We start from the raw sequence: 20,581 nt of genomic DNA on the forward strand, positions 1-20,581 counted from the left end.
ATTACTGGTTGGGGCATAGACTTGGATAACTGTGATATTGAATGGTTTGCCTTGGAGATGAACAGAGATCATTTTGTCTTACTGCCTCAATTTCATGGAACTTCCATTTCAACACATGTTGTGAATCTTACCATGCTAGGAGAGGACACAGCTGCATAGCTAAGCACAAGCAATTAAGGGCCTCTATCTGGAGGTGAAAATGTATCAGTCAGGTTTCCATTCATTGGCCATAGCAAGTCACATGGCCACCCTCAACTTTAAGGGGACAAGGAAGAATAATCCTCTCAAGCCCTGAGAATCAATTCTGTTGAGCAGTAGTGACTAATAACAGTGAAAATATTTGGTCTGAAATGGAAAATCTTGCCTTAAACAAAATATTTTTTATTTTTATACTTCCAGTCCTAGCTTGGTGGCTGGTACAGAGAGGGGAAGGGTCAATATTATTTGAATATCAGATAACACAGGTATGTGTTAGAAGGGGCTTCCGTAGTGTCTCAGTGGTAAAGAACCTGCCTGCCAGTGCAGGAGATGCAGGTTTGATTCCTTGGTTGGGAAGATTCCCTGGAGAAGGAAATGGCAATCCACTCCAGTATTCTTGCCTGGGAAATCCCATGTACAGAGGAGTCTGGTGGGCTACAGTCTGTTGGGTTGCAAAAGAGGCAGACATGACTTAGTCACTAAACAACAACAACAACAGCAATGTGTTAGAAGATAATTTAATAAAATGTCTATTTAAAAGTTATTCAATAAAGTCTGAGTTGATGCCTTATTTTCCTTCAAAACCAAACAAAAAAAGAGACTTCCTTTGAGGTCCAGTGGTTAAGACTCCATGCTTTTAATGCAGGGACCGCAGATTCAATTCTTGGTCAGGGAACTAAGATCCCACATGCCTTGCAGCCAGGAAAAAAAAAAAAAACAAACCATAAAACAGAACTAATATGTAACAATCAAGACTTTTAAAATGGTCCACATTAAAAAAATTCTTAAAAAAATAAAATAAAGTGGACAGCAGTAGCTGGGTATATAACATATCATAAGATGTTGATAGAACATGGCCTTGTGCCATACCATGAACAGGGATGCCAGGAGTTCTGGAGAGCATCTGCATGATGTAACCTATTGTGGACTGCTGATTCAGCAACAATTTTTCATGAGGAGGAGACAGTGATTGTTAACTGAGGCACGATGTTTTCATCTTTGTCATCTTGAAAAGTGAAGAGCAGCTTCTGCTCAGCCCAGGCCAAGACTGCCTTCTGGGCCCTCCTTCTCTCCATCTTTCACTTCTGTAACCTTCTCCAATCTGCTGAAGCTACCTGCTCAGCACCCTCCCATTTCCTCACAGCCTTCCTCCTGCTGCCCATAGCTAGACCTGCTTTATCCTACCCTTCTCCATAGCTCTATACACAGACCCTGCCCCATCTCCTTCATTTATTTATATTTAGGGTATTCAAGTGTTCAGAGAAACAGTAAATAGGGGATCCAGGTAGTACACATGATATATGTATCAAATGATGATAGCTAGGTAAGTATTTCCCAAATTAGGGTCCAAAGACCTAACCCTAGAGGTCTGAGGGGTCCATAGGAATTAAGGTAATAATAATCTATTGCACACTTACATGTTTCAAGTGCTGTTTGAAATGTTTTACAGATATTTACTTTCACTGTAACTTTCTAAAGCAGATACTTTTACCTCCATTTAACATATAAGCAAACTTAGCAACATGTTCTTATTACCATCAAAGACATGAGCAGTTATAAAGCTAGGTTATACAAGGTTATACATTTACCGCTAGTAAGTAGTAGAGTGGGGACTCAAAACCTAGTCTGCCTTCAGAGAGAATGATCTCAATCACTTCGCAATGTTGTCATCTGGGGCTTGACAGGGACTGAATGGTCCAAGATGGCCTTGTGCATGTGTCTGGTAGTTAGTTGGGGCTATTGGCTACCAATAGAAATAGAGGAAAACAACAGAATGGGAAAGACTAGAGGTCTCTTCAAGAAAATTAGAGATACCAAGGAAACATTTCACGCAAAGATGGGCTTGATAAAGGACAGAAATGGTATGGACCTAACAGGAGCAGAGGATATTAAGAAGAGGCGGCAAGAATACACAGAAGAACTGTACAAAAAAGAGCTTAACGACCCAGATAATCACGATGGTGTGATCACTCGCTTAGAGCCAGACATCCTGGAATGTGAAGTCAAGTGGGCCTTAGAAAACATCACTACGAACAAAGCTAGTGGAGGTAATGGAATTCCAGTTGAGGTGTTTCAAATCCTGAAAGATGATGCTGTGAAAGTGCTGCACTCAATATGCCAGCAAATTTGGAAAACTCAGCAGTGGCCACAGGACTGGAAAAGGACAGTTTTCATTCCAATCCCAAAAAAGGCAATGCCAAGGAATGCTCAAACTACCACACAATTGTACTCATCTCACACGCTAGTAAAGTAACGCTCAAAATTCTCCAAGCCCAGGCTTCAGCAATACGTGAACTGTGAACTTCCTGATGTTCAAGCTGGTTTTACAAAAGGCAGAGGAACGAGAGATCAAATTGCCAATATCCACTGGATCATGGAAAAAGCAAGAGAGTTCCAGAAAAACATCTACTTCTGCTTTATTGACTATGCCAAAGCCTTTGACTGTGTGGATCACAATAAACTGTGGAAAATTCTGAGAGAGATGGGAATACCAGACCACCTGACCTGCCTCTTGAGAAATCTGTATGCAAGTCAGGAAGCAACAGTTAGAACTAGACATGGAACAACAGACTGGTTCCAAAAAGGAAAAGGAGTACGTCAAGGCTGTATATTGTCACCCTGCTTATTTAACTTATATGGAGAGTACATCATGAGAAACGCTGGACTGGAAGAAGCACAAGCTGGAATCAAGATTGCCGGGAGAAATATCAATAACCTCAGATATGCAGATGATATCACCCTATGGCAGAAAGTGAAGAGGAACTAAAGAGCCTCTTGATGAAAGTGAAAGTGGAGAGCGAAAAAGTTGGCTTAAAGCTCAACATTCAGAAAACAAAGATCATGGCATCCGGTCCCATCACTTCATGGGAAATAGACGGGGAAACAGTGGAAACAGTGTCAGACTTTATTTTTGGGGGCTCCAAAATCACTGCAGATGGTGATTCCAGCCATGAAATTAAAAGACGCTTACTCCTTGGAAGAAAAGTTATGACCAACCTAGATAGCATATTCAAAAGCAGAGACATTACTTTGCTGACTAAGGTCCATCTAGTCAAGGCTATGGTTTTTCCTGTGGTAATGTATGGATGTGAGAGTTGGACTGTGAAGAAGGCTGAGCGCTGAAGAATTGATGCTTTTGAACTGTGGTGTTGGAGAAGACTCTTGAGAGTCCCTTGGAGTGCACAGAGATCCAACCAATCCATTCTGAAGGAGATCAGCCCTGGGATTTCTTTGGAAGGAATGATGCTAAAGCTGAAACTCTAGTACTTTGGCCACCTCATGTGAAGAGTTGACTAATTGGAAAAGACTGATGCTGGGAGGGATTGGGGGCAGGAGGAGAAGGGGACGACCGAGGATGAGATGACTGGATGGCATCAGAGACTCGATGGACGTGAATCTGAGTGAACTCCGGGAGTTGGTGATGGACAGGGAGGCCTGTCTTGCTGCGATTCATGGGGTTGCAAAGAGTGGACACGACTGAGCGACTGAACTGAACTGATTGGCTGTCACTTCCTCCTCCCAGTGGCTTTTCCAGCAGGATACTCCAAACCTCTTTACACTGCAGCTGAATTCCGAGATTGTACCATTGGTCATGGAACAGATAGGCTTATAGATCAAATTAAGATGCATGAATCACATTGTTAGGTGGCAGCTTTAAAACATTTCTCTAAATTCTTTGACACTTCTTCCATTGAGAGGTGAAGGTCCATTGTTATTCAATCTCTTGGTGGTGTCTGACCCCATGGACTGTAGCATGTCAGGCTCTCCTGTTCTTTACCATCTCCCTGTTACATGGGCTGGCCCTAGTGGCTTGCTGGTGGCTGGTAGAATAAGTGGAAGTGATACTGCATGATTCCTTAGGATAAATCATTAAAGGTCATGAACCTGTTTGTGTGTTTTTTTTTTTTTTTCAGACACTTGCTCTCAGGGAACCCAGCTGCCATGTGAGAAGTCTGACCTGTGGGAGGGGTATGTGAAGGTACTCTGGTTCACAGTCTCAGCTAAGCTTCCAGCCAGACAACAGTCAGCATCAACTGTCCGCCACATAACTGTGCCATCTTGGATATCCAACCTTGACGAGCCTTTAAATGACTGGAGTTGCAGTGACATCTGATAAGAGACTCCAACAAAGAACTGCCCAAGCAAGTCCTTCTTGAATTCCTGTTACAATATCATGAGCAGGATAAACTGCTTAGTTAAGCCACTAAGTTTGGTTTAACATGTTCACTCAAACAGCAACAAGAGTAACCCAGTTTATCAACCAATTTAGAATAGAGTGAGAAGCAAGGAGAAAGAGATGGAGTAGATAAACAAGCTTAGGATGAGACATAAGCAGAGTGGAAGGACCATTGTAAAAACCATTTTGTTTTATGCGACGTTCGTATGTGTTAACACTCTCCGCCAGTCTTCTCTACAGATGGCATAGTTTTAAGGACCAGAGTGGAGAGGAAGTGAGGGGTTTCAGCAGATTGAAGGGGCCTGGAATCAACACAAGGCAAGTGTGTCTTGTCAAAACTATAGCTGTCCATCAGCTGGCTGAGTAGCTAGGGATTCATCTGCTAGAATAATTTATCTGCTAGATTTATCTGTGTAGAGACTATATAAGGCCGTAATGTGGGCATAATGGATATCACGATTTGGTGATAACATAGCTGTCAGTCTAGAGGTAGTATGATCCATGCCTTATTAATATTTAAAGTTCACTTGGTCTATCTCTTTCTATCTAAAGTAGAACTTTATTTGACTGCATTGGGTCTTAGCTGTGGCATGCAGGATCTATGCAGCTTCTCTCTACTTGCTGTGCATGGGCTTAGTGGCCCCTCAGCATGTGGAATCTTAGTTTTCCAACTAGGGATCTAACCCATGTACCTTGCATTAGAAGGCAGATTCTTGACCACTGGACCATCAGGTAAGTCCCTAAAGTAGCGCTTTCATTTGTTCCAGCCTTTTTATGTTGAACACATACCCATTCAGTCTATGTGTAACATGTCTTATATGCAAATTGTATCTATGTTTTCGTTTCTCTTATTCTCTGTAGCAGAGATGATTACTCATAAAGCATGCAGCAAACACATTTCAGCAAGCCTCAAGGAACAAGTACTTATTGGAACATGGTTGTGATGTCCCACTTACTGCTGAAAGTATCACATGGCCATGCCCACAATCATATGGTACAAGTCTACACAAGGGGGTGTATACCACAAAGCATGATTTGTTGGGACCATAATGGAACAATCGAACACTAACACATAGCTAGGAAGTGATTGATCCAATTATTGAACTTTCAGCACTCTATGCTTTTGGAGCCTACACACAAAACTGGTGTCCTGGAGACTGCTAGGAATTCTTACTGAAGAGCTTTTTCAAATCTCTCTTCCCAGGCCCCACCCCAAACCCAATGAATCAGAATCTCTTGGAGGTAAAAGGTATATATGGGAGGAGGTGGTAGAAATCCCAAGAGTTTGAGACTTAAATAACTCTGTAGAAGATTCTAACACACCATGGGGGATGTAGGGGGTTCCAAAGACAAGAAACTCTCTTCACTCTTAAGGGCTTGCATTTTCTAGAGAGAACATTCTTAAGTATCATTACAACAGGAGCATTGCCCTGAAATTTAAAAAATTTTTAAATGCTTTCCGTTTAAGTTAGAGCAGTGGTTCTCAAACTTCTCTCTGTGCGTGTGTGTGATGTGTTAGTCACTCAGTCGTGTCTGACTTTTCGCGACCCTATGGACTGTAGCCCCATCCAGGCTCCTCTGTCCATGGAATTCTCCAGGCAAGAATACAGAAGTGGGCTGTCATTCCCTTCTCCAGGGGAATCTTTCCAACCCAAGGATCAAACCTGGGTCTCCCGTATTGCAGGCAGATTCTTTACCATCTGAGCCACCAGGGAAGGAATCAGTATTAACTGGAGGGTCTGTTAAAACGCAGATGACTGGGTCCAAAACCCAGTTTCAGATTCAGGATGTCTCAGGTGGGGCACCTGAATTTGCATGTCTAACAAGTTCTGTCGTCTAGGGACCATACTCTGAGAACCACTGAGTCAGAGCAGTAGAAGGATTTGGTGATAAAGTTCCTCCAGTGACTCACATTTTTTGTACTTACATTTTTACAGCACATCTACTGCATATATGGTCTTGGGCTGGGTGCAGCAGCGGATATAAGGATAGGATTTAGGTCTTGATTACACTTGAGCAGATTTATTCTCTAAGTGGATCTATTCTCTAAGAAGCCAGGAAGCCTAAGTGTCATCAGAGTTCAGACAGAGCAGAGATCTCCTCCTTTGGGAAAAGGTAGATGAAAGCTTGTAAAAGGAGACCCTATAACTCCTCCGAAAATGCCTAGGACACGTGGAAATGGAAAATCGTAGAATTCTTTCCGTTTCAGCATAGGTGAAAAAAATCAACCCAACAGACCTGAACAAATAACTGGAAAAGGTCTGCGACTTTCTTGCCTCGGGCTCCAGCATTAACAATCTGCAAAGTGCTTGCATCAAAACGGGGAAGAGTGTTCCCAGTGTCAAGGTCTCAAAGACTTCCTGGGAAGGGGTAGACATGGCTTCGCCTTCCCTTTACAGTTTCCAGAGATCGGGTTCCGGCGGAAGCCGGGGTGTGCGGTGACTTGGCAAACGGCGCGGCTTGAGCGCTTCAATAACCCAAAGGCTGAGCAGGGCGCTGTGGTGAGGCCCGTGCCAAGCGAAGGGGGCCACACGCTGGACCATCACTCAGAACCAGCCTCAGATTCAGGTATGACGCTAGGGCGGGACGGGTGGCAGTCGCACTACCCAGCCCAGCGACGGGCTCAAGGATCTTCCGTACCCCTCAGTCTGGACTCAAACGTGGAGGAGGTCAGGGCCGGCAGCCACGGCCCTTTCCCTACACCTTCAAGCACCAAAGGGCGGGAGGACCCACGTCCACTCGCCTCACGCGGGAGCGCGCGCGGGCGCGCGCGCGCCGCGAGCCTGCGCACTGCGCCTGCGCAGCTCCTCCCCTTACCCGCCTCTTTCCTTCGCCCCGCCCTGTTACCCCCTACCCTGCCGCTAGGGGTAGCGGCGCCGGCTGGGGCCCGAGAGCCCGGCTCCTTTGAGGCAGACGTGAGTGAGGACGAGCGCCGGCCAGAGGCTGGGAAAACCGGCGATAAGGGAGGGCGGTGCCGGAGAAGGGCGGCGCGTGGCTGACTCATCCCTCTGGAAGATAAGACTGACAGACGCAAACCCTTGCCGAACCCTCCCGCCCGCTCGCGCTGCTCCGGGTCGGCTGGGAGGCGCCCGCCCGCGCCGCCAGCCCGCCCGCCAGCCAGTCTTCTGCTGGAGCGCTCTCCCCGCCCGGCCGCCTCAGAGAAAGTTTTCGTCGTCGGGAGGGACCGGAGGCGCCGCGGGCCTTCGGGGAAGGGAAGGAGGACGCAAGAGGAGGCTCCAGCCGCGCGGGCCGGGGAGTGCATGGTGCCCGGCGTCTCGGTAGCCTGTCAGGAGGACGTTGGGGCGGGGTCGGGCTGAGGCCAGCTCCTTCTTTCCCGCGGCCTCGTCAGAAATCGCCCTCCCGGACTGCCGCGGGGTCCCCGCTCCTCAGCCCGCCATGTCCCGGCTGCTGCCGCTGCTGAGGAGTTGGACCGCGCGCAGCCTCAGGCCGGGCCCGGCCGCCGCCGTCGCCGCCGCGCCCCGTCCGCCCTCCTGGTGCTGCTGCGGGCGGGGGCTGCTCGCGCTCGCGGCCCCGGGCGGCCCCCGGGCGCTGGGCACCCACCCCAAGAAGGAGCCCATGGAGGCGCTGAACACGGCTCAGGGCGCGCGCGACTTCATCTACAGCCTGCACTCCAGCGAGAGGAGCTGCCTGCTCAAGGAGCTGCACCGCTTCGAGTCCATCGCCATCGCCCAAGGTAAGAGGGACCCCAGGGGGGCGATCCGGGGGGCCCAGCGCCCTCCTTTCCCCCGCCCGCCCCTCGGCCTGGGTCCCTGGCCGCCGCTCCCTTCGCCTTCCTGGCCTCGCGCCTGGGACGTCGGAGGAGGGGAACTTTCCGCCTCCTGAGTGTCCCCGGGGCAGGTAGGACAGGCGCGGATCGTGCCAGGTAGCCGGGGCCAATGCTTGGCTGGTTCCTCCCCAACCTCAGAATCGAAGCTTCAGCCCCGATTACCAACCGACGAGAATCTGATTTTGTTTAGATTTGCCGTGTTCACTCTCCCCCGCCCCCCACACCCCCCAGTCGTCCTGTCCCCTAGCTCGTGCTGCTTCTGGGAACGTGCAGCCGTGCAGGTGATTAAGCCGACAGGCAGGAGGAAACTTTGTTGAATGGTTATCAAAAGATGTGTGGGTCCGAAAGAAGGGATGTTGCTTCTTAAGGCAGAGATACTCTCAGCTGCCTGTTTGTACACGCCTCCAGTTGGATTCATTTGAACAGCCAAAGGAAACATTTTCCTGGGAAATGGAAAGAGTGGAGTAGACCAGCCAATAGCACATACAGACTGGCAAGTCAGTCCATCATAGATTTGGTGCTACCCAAGTTAAACTCCCCTTTCTGTTGTTTCCTCAGAGGATGAAAGAATGCAGTAGATAGGAAGGTTTTTTTTTTTTCTGGAAATCTGTGACTCTACAATAAAAAGCAGACTTCTGCTCAAAAATAATCTGGAATGGTGAAAACCAAGCTATTTTTAAGCTAACATGTTAAAAGAGGATATTTTTGAAACTAGTGCAGAATGCTGGTAGGTCAGAATTTGAGTCCAAGTGAAAAAGCTAAAAAGTCAGAAAACCAGAAGAGGTGAAAGGGACCAGTGATCAGTCATTCATTCTTAAAATACCTTTGCCAATTAAATACCCTGATACAAACAAAATACATTGCTGCTGTTCTGGTGTGTTTGAAAGTTGTGTTTTTTTCCCCCTTAGTTTACGCCTCTCCTCCTTCAGGGTTGGTAGGTAAATAAATATTTCATAGATTCCTTACATTAAGAGCCCATTTATTTGGAAAAAGACGTTTCATTTGCCAGAGGCACTTGGAAGTGCTTCTTTGATCTGTGGATAGGAATGGAGGAAAGAATTATGTACCTCATAAGCATGATTTTTCTATACTACTTTTTCAGAAACTTTTTATTAGTTGGGCCTTTTAACTGCTTTCTTTTCCTCAGTTCAGGGAATTGTGGAACAATTTATGGGATTGGATCATTCCAGACATTGTCTCCTCACAGTGCTTCTATAGGAAAAATGTAACATCCCAATCAATTCGATTACTCAATATGTAATCATGATATATGAAGTCATAATCAGATATTAGCATATTTGTAAGCTATATGTGCACTCAGTGTGTGGTTTTAAAATAATAATTTCCAAAAATATGACCATTGGAAAAAACAATAAAGACATCCATGCCAGAGTATTAGTTTTGGGAATCTTTCTCCATGGATAAGACTGTTTGAACTCACATTTGGCCTTTTCTAAGTAATTTCTTAGAAATTTTGCCTTAACATGGTTTCAAGATTGGAGGGCCTTCTTAATATGATTTTATAACAGTTCATAAAAAGCATGTTCTGTGATACACATGGATAAATTTTACCTTGTACCTTATTGTTTTAGCACATGCCAATAGTATTGTAGTAGGAATGCTACATTTTCCAGTGAAGGTAATGCTTTAAAATTTAACATGGTTTTAAATACTGGAAGGGACCTATAAATTTCAGTCAATGGAGGTCAGTTAGTGCCAAACTTAATAATATATAAGTTACATGACAGAGAAGTTGGTAATTTACATTGTGTTTGTTCAAGATAAACAAGCAAGGATATAGGAAATAATGTAGTAGTCAAATGCTTATTTGACTTATAAGCTAAACAATTGTAAAGTTTAAGTCAACTAATTTTACCAATGTTGACTAAATTAGTGCCCTTTGACTCATGTGACATTTATTGATGATGATGCTTTAATTTTTAGTATACAATTCTAATACAGTTTTTGATACCAGTCAGTGCATATAGTTTTGAGGGAGATAACTGGGATCATAACTAATAAATTACCCTATTCATTAACCACTTAAGGTAAAGAGATTTCTTATGTCAAGAATGCATACAACTCAGTCTATTGCTGAAATAAATTTTTTCCCCAGACAAATGAAAAATTGTCATGTTTTTCTTTTATTGTTGCTTGAGTGTTTTTAAATACTCAGCCCGTGTATTAAATGTGTGTGTACTAAGTGCACTTTCTAATGAAATAAATCATTAAAAGAGCTGTTTCTTATAATAGGAAATCTTATATGTCTTTGGAAAGCGTGTGCTTGCATGATCTAATGTAGTGTTTTGGATTTGGTGTGGAAACATTACAGGAAAACATCTATGCTTTGAAATGGATGTGGGTCTACTGCTGAAATATGTCACATTGGCCCTTATCTTTCTTATGTGTTTATCAGTAGGCATTTGATATAGTCTGTGGCAAGATAAAGCCTTAGAATCAATTTGTATAGATAAAGCAAACTTTGTGGGATGTCTTGTTATGGTTAAGTAAGATATTGTGATTTTTAAATTACAAACTGATTTCCTCCCAAGTTTTTTTAAAGTAGATGTTATGCTCTCAACTTATCTGTTCAACCTGCTGTCTTTCTTCCAGAAAGAATCCATATTCTCCTTACAGTACATTGTTGTGCTGATATTATTACTATTGCCTTTTAATTTTAGCTGAACTTTTTAAACCACATTTGTTTTCAAATTTCTGCAATTACTATTTCTATTTGTAATTATTTTTAAAGACATTTAAAATATCAATTTGGTTTTTCAAGAATGAGCAGGATTCATTGTATTAGTTATACATTCAGTTCAGTTCAGTTCAGTCGCTCAGTCGTGTCCGACTCTTTGTGACCCCATGAATTGCAGCACGCCAGGCCTCCCTGTCCATCACCAACTCCAGGAGTTCACTCAAACTCATGTCCATCAAGTCGGTGATGCTATCCAGCCATTTCATCCCCTGTCGTCCCCTTTTCCTCCTGCCCCCAATCCCTCCCAGCATCAGAGTCTTTTCCAATGAGTCAACTCTTCGCATGAGGTGGCCAAAGTATTGGAGTTTCAGCTTTAGCATCATTCCCTCCAAAGAACACCCAGGACTGATCTCCTTTAGAATGGACTGGTTGGATCTCCTTGCAGTCCAAGGGACTCTCAAGAGTCTTCTCTAACACCACAGTTCAAAAGCATCAATTCTTGGGTGCTCAGCTTTCTTCACAGTCCAACTCTCACATCCATACATGACTACTGGAAAAACCATAGCCTTGACTAGATGGACCTTTGTTGCAAAGTAATGTCTCTGCTTTTGAATATGCTATCTAGGTTGGTCATAACTTTCCTTCCAAAGAGTAAGTGTCTTTTAATTTCATGGCTGGAATCACCATCTGCAGTGATTTTGGAGCCCCCAAAAATAAAGTCTGACACTGTTTCCACTGTTTCCCCATCTATTTCCCATGAAGTGATGGGACCAGATGCCATGATCTTCATTTTCTGAATGTTGAGCTTTAAGCCAACTTTTTCACTCTCCTCTTTCACTTTCATCAAGAGGCTTTTTAGCTCCTGTTCACTTTCTGCCATAAGGGTGGTGTCATCTGCATATCTGAGGTTATTGATATTTCTCCCGGCAATCTTGATTCTAGCTTGTGCTTCTTCCAGCCCAGTGTTTCTCATGATGTATTCTGCATATAAGTTAAATAAGCAGGGTGACAGTAAAAAGCCTTGACTTACTCCTTTTCCTATTTGGAACCAGTCTGTTGTTCCATGTCCTGGAATGCAAAAGTAGGAAGTCAAGAAACACCTGGAGTAACAGGCAAATTTGGCCTTGGAATACGAAATGAAGCAGGGCAAAGGCTAATAGAGTTTTGCCAAGAGAACGCACTGGTCATAGCAAACACTCTCTTCCAACAACACAAGAGAAGACTCTACACATGGACATCACTAGATCGTCAACACTGAAATCAAATTGATTATATTCTTTGCAGCCAAAGATGGAGAAGCTCTGTACAGTCAGCAAAACAAGACCGGGAGCTGACTGTGGCTCAGATCATGAACTTCTTATTACCAAATTCAGACTTAAATTGAAGTAAATAAGGAAAACCACTAGACCATTCAGGTATGACCTAAATCAAATCCCTTATGATTATACAGTGGAAGTGAGAAATAGATTTAACGGACTAAATCTGATAGAATGCCTGATGAACTATGGATAGAGGTTCATGACATTGTACAGGAGACAGGGATCAAGACCATCCTGTGGAAAAGAAATTCAAAAAAGCAAAATGGCTCTCTGAGGAGGCCTTACAAATAGCTGTGAAAAGAAGAGAAGCGAAGAGCAAAGAAGAAAAGGAAAGATATAAGCATCTGAATGCAGAGTTCCAAAGAATAGCAAGAAGAGATAAGAAAGCCTTCCTCAGCGATCCAGGCAAAGAAATAGAGGAAAACAACAGAATGGGAAAGACTAGAGGTCTCTTCAAGAAAATTAGAGATACCAAGGGAACATTTCATGCAAAGATGGGCTCGATAAAGGACAGAAATGGTATGGATCTAACAGAAGCAGAAGATATTAAGAGGTGACAAGAATACACAGAACTGTACAAAAAAGATCTTCACGACCAAGATAATCACGATGGTGTGATCACTCATCTAGAGCCAGACATCTTGGAATGTGAAGTCAAGTGGGCCTTAGAAAGCATCACTATGAACAAAGCTAGTGGGGGTGATGGAATTCTAGTTGAGCTATTTCAAATCCTGAAAGATGATGCTGTGCTGCACTCAATATGCCAGCAAATTTGGAAAACTCTGCAGTGGCCACAGGACTGGAAAAGGTCAGTTTTCACTCCAATCCCAAAGAAAGGCAATGCCAAAGAATGCTCAAACTACCGCACAATTGTACTCATCTCACACGCTAGTAAAGTAATACTCAAAATTCTCCAAGCCAGGCTTCAGCAATACATGAACTGTGAACTTCCAGATGTTCAAGCTGGTTTTAGAAAAGGCAGAGGAACCAGAGATCAAATTGCCAACATCTGCTGGATCATGGAAAAAGGAAGAGAGTTCCTGAAAAACATCTATTTCTGCTTTATTGACTATGCCAAAGCCTTTGACTGTGTGGATCACAATAAACTGTGGAAGATTCTGAAAGAGATGGGAATACAGACCACCTTACCTGCCCCTTGAGAAACCTATATGCAGATCAGGAAGCAGCAGTTAGAACTGGACATGGAACAACAGACTGGTTCCAAATAGGAAAAGGAGTACATCAAGTTATACATAGCTATATAACAAATTACCTCAAAACATAGTGGCTTAAAACAAATATGTATTTCCTCATGGTTTCTGAGGATTAGGAGTCCTGAGGCAGCTTAAGGGGTTATTTCTGGCTCAAGGTCTCTCATCAAGTGTTAAACAAGCTTTCAGCTGGGGCTGCATCATCTGAAGTTTTGACTGGGGCTGGAAGAACCAGTTCCAAGAACACTGACTCACATAGCTGTTGGCTAGAAGTCTCAATTCCTTGCCATGTGGGTCTCTCCACAGTGCTGTCTGACTGTTTCAAGACATGGCAGCTGGCTTCTTCCAGAATGAGTGATTAGAGACCTAAGGTGGAAGCCACAGTATTTCATAACCCAGTCTTAGAAGAGCTAGTCCATCCTTTTTTGCCCTAGTTGTACACTTTGGGAGGATACTATATAGGATGTGAATACCAGGAGGTGAAAATAATTGGGATCATCTTGGAGGCTGCCTTGCATGCTTATTAACTTGTAATTAATGATTGTTGGAGAATTACACAGAAAAGTAAGAGCTGGCTTTTGGGGAGCCATAAAGAAAGACGTGATTTGAAAAAAGGAGCTTTTTAGGAAATATTTTTTTAAAATGTGTACTTGTGTTATTTTAAAAATGAGATTCTTTATATATATATATATATATATACACACATGCAAATAAAGGCTGTTTTGAGGGGAACAGGGCAGTTTTTTTTTAAATCAATCTTAGATTCTAATCAGCATGCATTTTTTTGTTTCTCTGTATAAGTGGTAATTATATATGTTTAAAAATTTTTTTTAACCATTTATCTGCATTCATATAGATATCCCATATAATTCTAAAGTTAATCTTGTCGTTCCCTACCTTTGTGATTGTTTACTTAAGGTATGATAAGGAGTTTTGTTTTGAGAACTTACCATATAGCATACTTAGAAAACATAAAAACAAATATGATTTTTCCTGGAGTTCACATCCACTAGGGATCTTGGATTCTTAACAAGAGTATTCCCATTTTTGTCAACCCTTTGTATAGGATTATATAAGAAAGTAGCAAAGCTGTTAAGCTGTTAGCCTCTGGTATGAATTGAAGATAATCTTGGCTTTTGTTCAGAGAGAATAGGAAAGAGGGCAAGAAAACATTTCATACTCCAGTTTAACATTTGCAAATAAAGATATTTCAGTGCCTTAGTGAATCAGTAAAAGAAAATAATAACCGGACCTCCAAGAGGAGAACAGATGAGTATATGAAATGTGGATTGAATCAGGAGGAGTGAGTCATCTCTAATAAGCTGGGAACTTCTATATCTTGGCCCTGGATAAGTAAATGAAGCTTTGTTATGATCAGTTATTTTTCCAATATGGAAAGAGCCTGTTTATGGCAGTATATTCTAACAGCCTTAATTATGAATAGTTTTAAGAGTTAATGAGCATATTGGAGTAGCCCTATAACTAGGGATTCTGCCTAGAAAACAGATAATGTAAATAGAATTTTTTTCCCTTCCATTATAAAATGGATGTATTCTATTAACAATCTTTAATCATCATTTAACATGTAACTTGAGCTCTAGAGTTATTTGTGACATAAAACAGTGACTATTGTGTTATAGCTCATGGTTTTATGGATCAGGAATATAGACAGGGCTCAGATGGGTGATTTGTCTCTTTGATGCAATATCTATGGGGGTCACGTAGTAAACAGCTGGCAGATGAGCTAGTTACAGGATCCAAGATGGCTTCACTCACTTGTCTGGCACTTTGTTGGACATGACTGGGAGTTTGGGCTCAAATGGAACTACTGACCAGTGTAGATGTATTTGATTTCACCAGCATGACAATCTTAAAATGAATCAGGACTCCCAGAGAAAATGTTCCAAGAGAGCTGAGTGGAAGTGGTAAGACTTTGTGTCAGTTTCCTATTGCTGCTGTAACAGATTACCACAAATGTAGTGGCTTCAGTTCAGTTCAGTCGCTCAGTCGTGTCTGACTCTTTGCGACCCCATGAATTGCAGCACACCAGGCCTCCCTGTCCACCACCATCTCCCGGAGTTCACTCAGGCTCGCATCCATCCAGTCAGTGATGCCATCCAGCCATCTCATCCTCGGTCATCCCCTTCTACTCCTGCCCCCAATCCCTCCCAGCATCAGAGTCTTTTCCAATGAGTCAACTCTTCGCATGATGTGGCCAAAGTACTGGAGTTTCAGCTTCAGCATCATTCCCTCCAAAGAAATCCCAGGGCTGATCTCCTTCAAAATGGACTGGTTGGATCTCCTTGCAGTCCAAGGGATTCTCAAGAGTCTTCTCCAACACCACCGTTCAAAGGCATCAATTCTTGGGTGCTCAGCTTTCTTCACAGTCCAACTCTCACATCCATACATGACCACTGGAAAAACTATAGCCTTGACTAGATGGACCTTTGTTGGCAAAGTAATGTCTCTGCTTTTGAAGATGCTATCTAGGTTGGTCATAACTTTCCTTCCAAGGAGTAAGTGTCTTTTAATTTCATGGCTACAGTCACCATCTGCTTAAAACAACACAAATTCATTCGTTAGAGTTCTGAAAGTCTGAAGGCCAAAATTAGACTTAAGGGACTAAAATAAAAGTGTTACCAAGGTTCTGTCCTTCTCCAGGCCCTAGTGAAGAACCTGGTCCTTGTTTCTTCCAGGTTTTGGCATGTGCTCGTTCCTGCTCACGTTAATCTCTGCTTCAGCTGTCACATCATTGACCTTTTTACCTTTCTCTTATAAGGGTCCTTGGGATTACATTTAGAACTGACCTGGATTATTTAGGATAATCTTTCTCTCTCAAAATCCTTAATTTAGTCACATCTGCAAACTCTCCTGTGAACACAGGTTGAAGGATTAGAATGTGGACATATGGTGGGGGATAGTATTATTCAGCCTACCACAGATTTATGACCTAGCCTTGGAAGTCCCCAAATGTCATTTCTGCGGCATGCTATTGATCAAGCAAATTGCTAAGGCCAGTGTAGATTCAAGGGAAGGAAAATTAAGAGGAGATATTCTGTGTAGTAACCATAACTGATAACTGTAGTTTGTTCCTTTTTCTCAGTATGTGTAAAAATTAATCATTTCTGTTAGAAATTTTATATTGTATCGTTCTTTATTAAGGTACACCAGTAACATATTGAATTTTTGGTTAAGACTTTTCAACATTCTGAGTGCCAGTATAGTGACAGTGATTCCTTTGATTGTTATATATTAATATATTGATTAATATATATATATGTAGAGAGAGAGACAGAGATGTATAGGACCTTTCCTCTATGTCAGGATTTCTCAACTTTGGCAATATTGACATTTTGGATTGAATAATTCTTTGCTGTGGGGGTTGTCCTTCACATAGGATATTTAGCAGCATCCCTGTCTTCTAGGCACTAGATGCCAATAGCCCCCTCCCACCCTCCTCACCCCAAGTTTTGTGAACCAAAAATGTCTCTAGATATTGCCGGCTGTCCCTGGAGGAGACATTGAATGGGAGGAAGGAGAAGAATTTAGCAAAATAAAACCAGTCTGATCAACGGCTGTTGCTTCATATGAAATGGTATATTTCATATGAATATATAAATAGAAAAGACGATTTCTTCTTCAGTCTTTGTCCCTGTCTCTCCCCTTTTCCTATCATCCATTGATACTTACTATTTTCAGTATATTTTCTGCTTCTAGCTCATTTCCTTCATTTTACATTTATTTTTCTCTGGATAAGGACAGAAGAGTAATTCCTCACCTTTCTATCAGACTCTTTGGGGCTTCCCAGGTGGATCAGTGGTAAGGAGTCTGCCTGCAGGGCAGGAGACTCAAGAGATGTGGGTTTGATCCCTAGGTTGGGAAGATCCCTTGGAATAGGGAATGGCAACCCACTCCAGTATTCTTGCCTGGAAATTCCTAGACAGAGGAGCCTGGTGGGCTACAGTATATGGAGTTACAAAGAGTCAGGCATGACTGAGTGACTGAGCACATGTTCACTATCAGACTCTTCACCTCATTATCATAAATGCACTTTGCAATAACTGTTTTCCTTGATTGCAGTGTCCTTTCACTTCTAAGTTCTTAACTAAATTCTAAAAGTTAGACACTTAGAAAATAGGACTTCCAGATAAGTCAAACACTGCTATAGTTGAATTCACCAGTAATTTGGTGGTGGTCCTCTCAGTAGTGACTATTTGCTTACTTTTTATAGTAATTGTGACAAGTAAATTTTTATAAACAAATTTGTAGATAGGAAAATCAAAATAATATAAAGTCTGCAGTGTTATAGGGTCATCCAAAGGGTCAGGCAGAACTAATGATAATGGATGACCTTGAAAGTTAGGGATGATCTGTTATTGAACCACTATTAACAATGACTGTTTTAGTTTTTCTAAAAATAATGATGAGTTTGCATAACTATACTCTTTTCTGGTTTTCTTAGGCATGTGAGAGTATAAAGCTAACTGGAACAAATAGGGGCTAAATTCCTGAGTGCAGAGTTTATTAGCATTTTGCTAGTCAGATGAATTAATTAGTAAAACTCTAGCCTTGTCCTTGACTCATAGGTTTATGTCTGCTCTAAGTTAATGAAAATAACCACATAAAAGCAAGTAGTTACTTGTTAAAATATAATGTAGTTACCTGAAACCATCTGGTAAATGAGAGACTCTCTACACAAGGGACTTTGCAGGTAGCAAAATGTCATTTCTCTTAACCTCTGAAATGTTTACTTTGACTATTTTTGATGGCAACATATCTGAATATACTGCATTTTTCTCTGCCTTAGTAAAGTGTATTGAGCACAGTTTTGCTTCTACCAGATGTCAGAGTTTTTGTTTACTGTATTTTAATACAGTGATTTTCTTTGGGGCTACTTACTTCTATTTGTAGATGTACTAGTCATCACATTCAGTGCCTCCAGAACACTGTGCTGTTTCAGTTGGCATGCTTTTCAGACTGTGTCATAGCGCTGGTGAAAGGTGTCGGATTTATTGTGCCGCTCCCCATCCTATCTCCAGTGCCCTCAGACTACGCTACTCTATTCTCATTCATCCCTTGTGGTTGTGGTGAACTTCTCTGCTGTGTAAGGAGGACTGCCTCTTGGCATCTGTTATGGTTTCTAATGTCTGCTTTTTGTCACTCTTCCATGGTGTTTTCTTCTTATTCTTCTTTCATTTTCTCTCTCTCTCTTCACCCTTAGGTTTTTTAGTAGAGTTTAATCTTTTTTTTTTTAGTTTATTTATGTTTTGCTTGAAGGAGAAATGCTTCACCAGCCTGAATCAGCCACAGGTATACCATATGTTCCCTCCCTCTTGAACCTCCCTCCAGCCTCCCTCCCCATCCCACCCCTCTAGCTCGGTTTGAGTTCCCTTAGTCATACAGCAAATTACCATTGGCTATTTACTTTACACATGGTAATGTAAGTTTCCATGTTACTCTCTCCATCTATCCTGCCCTCTCCTTCCCCACCCCCACCCCTTGTATCCACAGTCTGTTCTCTATGTCTGTGTTTCCATTGCTGCCCTGCAAATAATTTCATCAGTAGCATCTTTCTAAATTCCATATATATATGTTAATATGCATTATTTGTTTTTCACCTTCTAACTTACCTCACTCTATAGAAATCTTGATAGACATTTCAGTGACACAGACCATTATTCTCTCCTGTCTTTCCAGCTAGCCCGTTGTGCCTATCACATTGTTACTGATCTTTGACTCTTCAGATCTCACACTGAAGATCTTGTATTTGTGCTAACATTATGATTATGGCTGTTCAAAGGATTCTTGTAAATATCTAAAAGGTACTTAGTTGAAGTTAGAATGGTGTTCTTTACTTGGCTTAATTTAGATTTTCTGTCTTCTTTCTGAGTCTTAGTATAGATTATTTAAGGTATTAGGTTATTAAAACATTTGTGATTTTAAAAATAGCATGATATTTTTGTAATATAGCTTCTAAATTTCTGTTGTATGATGGTTATTACATTTTATAGTAGACATCCCACTGCTCCCCTATTGCTGCTGCTGACACTATTTTCATTACATTACTTAGCAGTTACTGGATATTTGCTATAGACATACTGAGCTAAGTGGGTTTTCATGTGATTATTCTGTTTACTTCTCTTGGAGAGAGAATGAATCATCTCCATTCTCTGGATTAAGATACTGAGGCTAAGAGGAGCTTGCCCAAGATCCTTAAACCTGTGTGGCAGAGTAGAGTAAGTAGAGTAAGTTTTTAGCTTAGTTTTGTTTGACTCTAAAATCCCTGTTTTTATTATTGCACCTTTTTAGATATTCACAGGGGTTTCCTGGTGGGTAAAGAATCTTCCTGCAATGCAAGAGACCCAGTTCTGATCCCTTGGTTGGGAAGATCCCCTGGAGAAGGAAATGGCAACCCACTCCAGTATTTTTGCCTGGGAAATCCCACAGACAGAGGAACCTGGCAGACAACAGTCCATGGTGTCACAAAGGAGTTGGACATGACTTAAGGACTAAATAACAATGACAACAGATACTCATATCTGGGATTTTTAACATGCTAGAAAAAAGGTAACAACTCAAATGCTTGATAAAAGTCACCTGTGCTGGTAACATAACTTAGACTACCTTTTATATGTTTGCATAATATACACATTCAATAAGAAAGCAAATATGGCATTGTTAGTTTTAAAATAAGGGAAATCAAAGCAAAGTCAGTGTGCAAAATGTTTGTAAATTATGGGAGAATTTTGAAAAAGTCAAAAAACTAGTATCTGGGACTTCCAACTGTCATAATAAATCTCTTAACAGAAATTTCTAACTTTTACTGTAATTTTCTTTTAGATTTTTGAATGAGCTTTTAAAAAACATACCTAGCGTAATGTTCAAAGAAAACCTTCCTAAACTTTGAAAATTTATTTATGTAACAAATATTTGTTAATCTCCTACCATATCATAAACATGGTACTGGATATTGTGGATGCATCAGAGAATTAATTCAGGAAAATATTCTCATGAAACTTAGATTTTTGAGAGCAGAAAGATATGAGAAATAAAGTAAATAATGAAATAATTATAGATAGTGTGTGCTATTAGAAGTATAAACAGAAGGACCTTTACTTAAAGGTGATCTAGGAAGACTTTTGTTTAAGTAATATTTAAGATGAAAATAAAGGATTGAGAAGAAGCCATTCA

General features: G+C 41.8%; 1 protein-coding gene across 2 annotated transcripts in view; it reads left to right on the forward strand.

Annotated features, from left to right (window-relative positions):
• Positions 1 to 7,454: 7,454 nt before the first annotated feature.
• The window catches only part of TMEM65 (transmembrane protein 65), a 49,144-nt gene continuing 36,017 nt past the window's right edge, over positions 7,455 to 20,581 (forward strand). Inside the window, exon 1 of one of the 2 annotated variants that reach the window (XM_040261854.1) lies at positions 7,455 to 8,069. In XM_040261854.1, the coding sequence (XP_040117788.1) occupies positions 7,772 to 8,069 (298 nt within the window). In that variant the 5' untranslated portion in view covers positions 7,455 to 7,771. The remainder of the gene's footprint in view (positions 8,070 to 20,581) is intronic. The other variant, XM_040261855.1, reaches the window with a different exon arrangement.

This window comes from Oryx dammah, unplaced genomic scaffold, assembly GCF_014754425.2.
Source record: "Oryx dammah isolate SB20612 unplaced genomic scaffold, SCBI_Odam_1.1 HiC_scaffold_19, whole genome shotgun sequence".
NCBI classification, from domain to species: Eukaryota; Metazoa; Chordata; class Mammalia; order Artiodactyla; family Bovidae; genus Oryx; species Oryx dammah.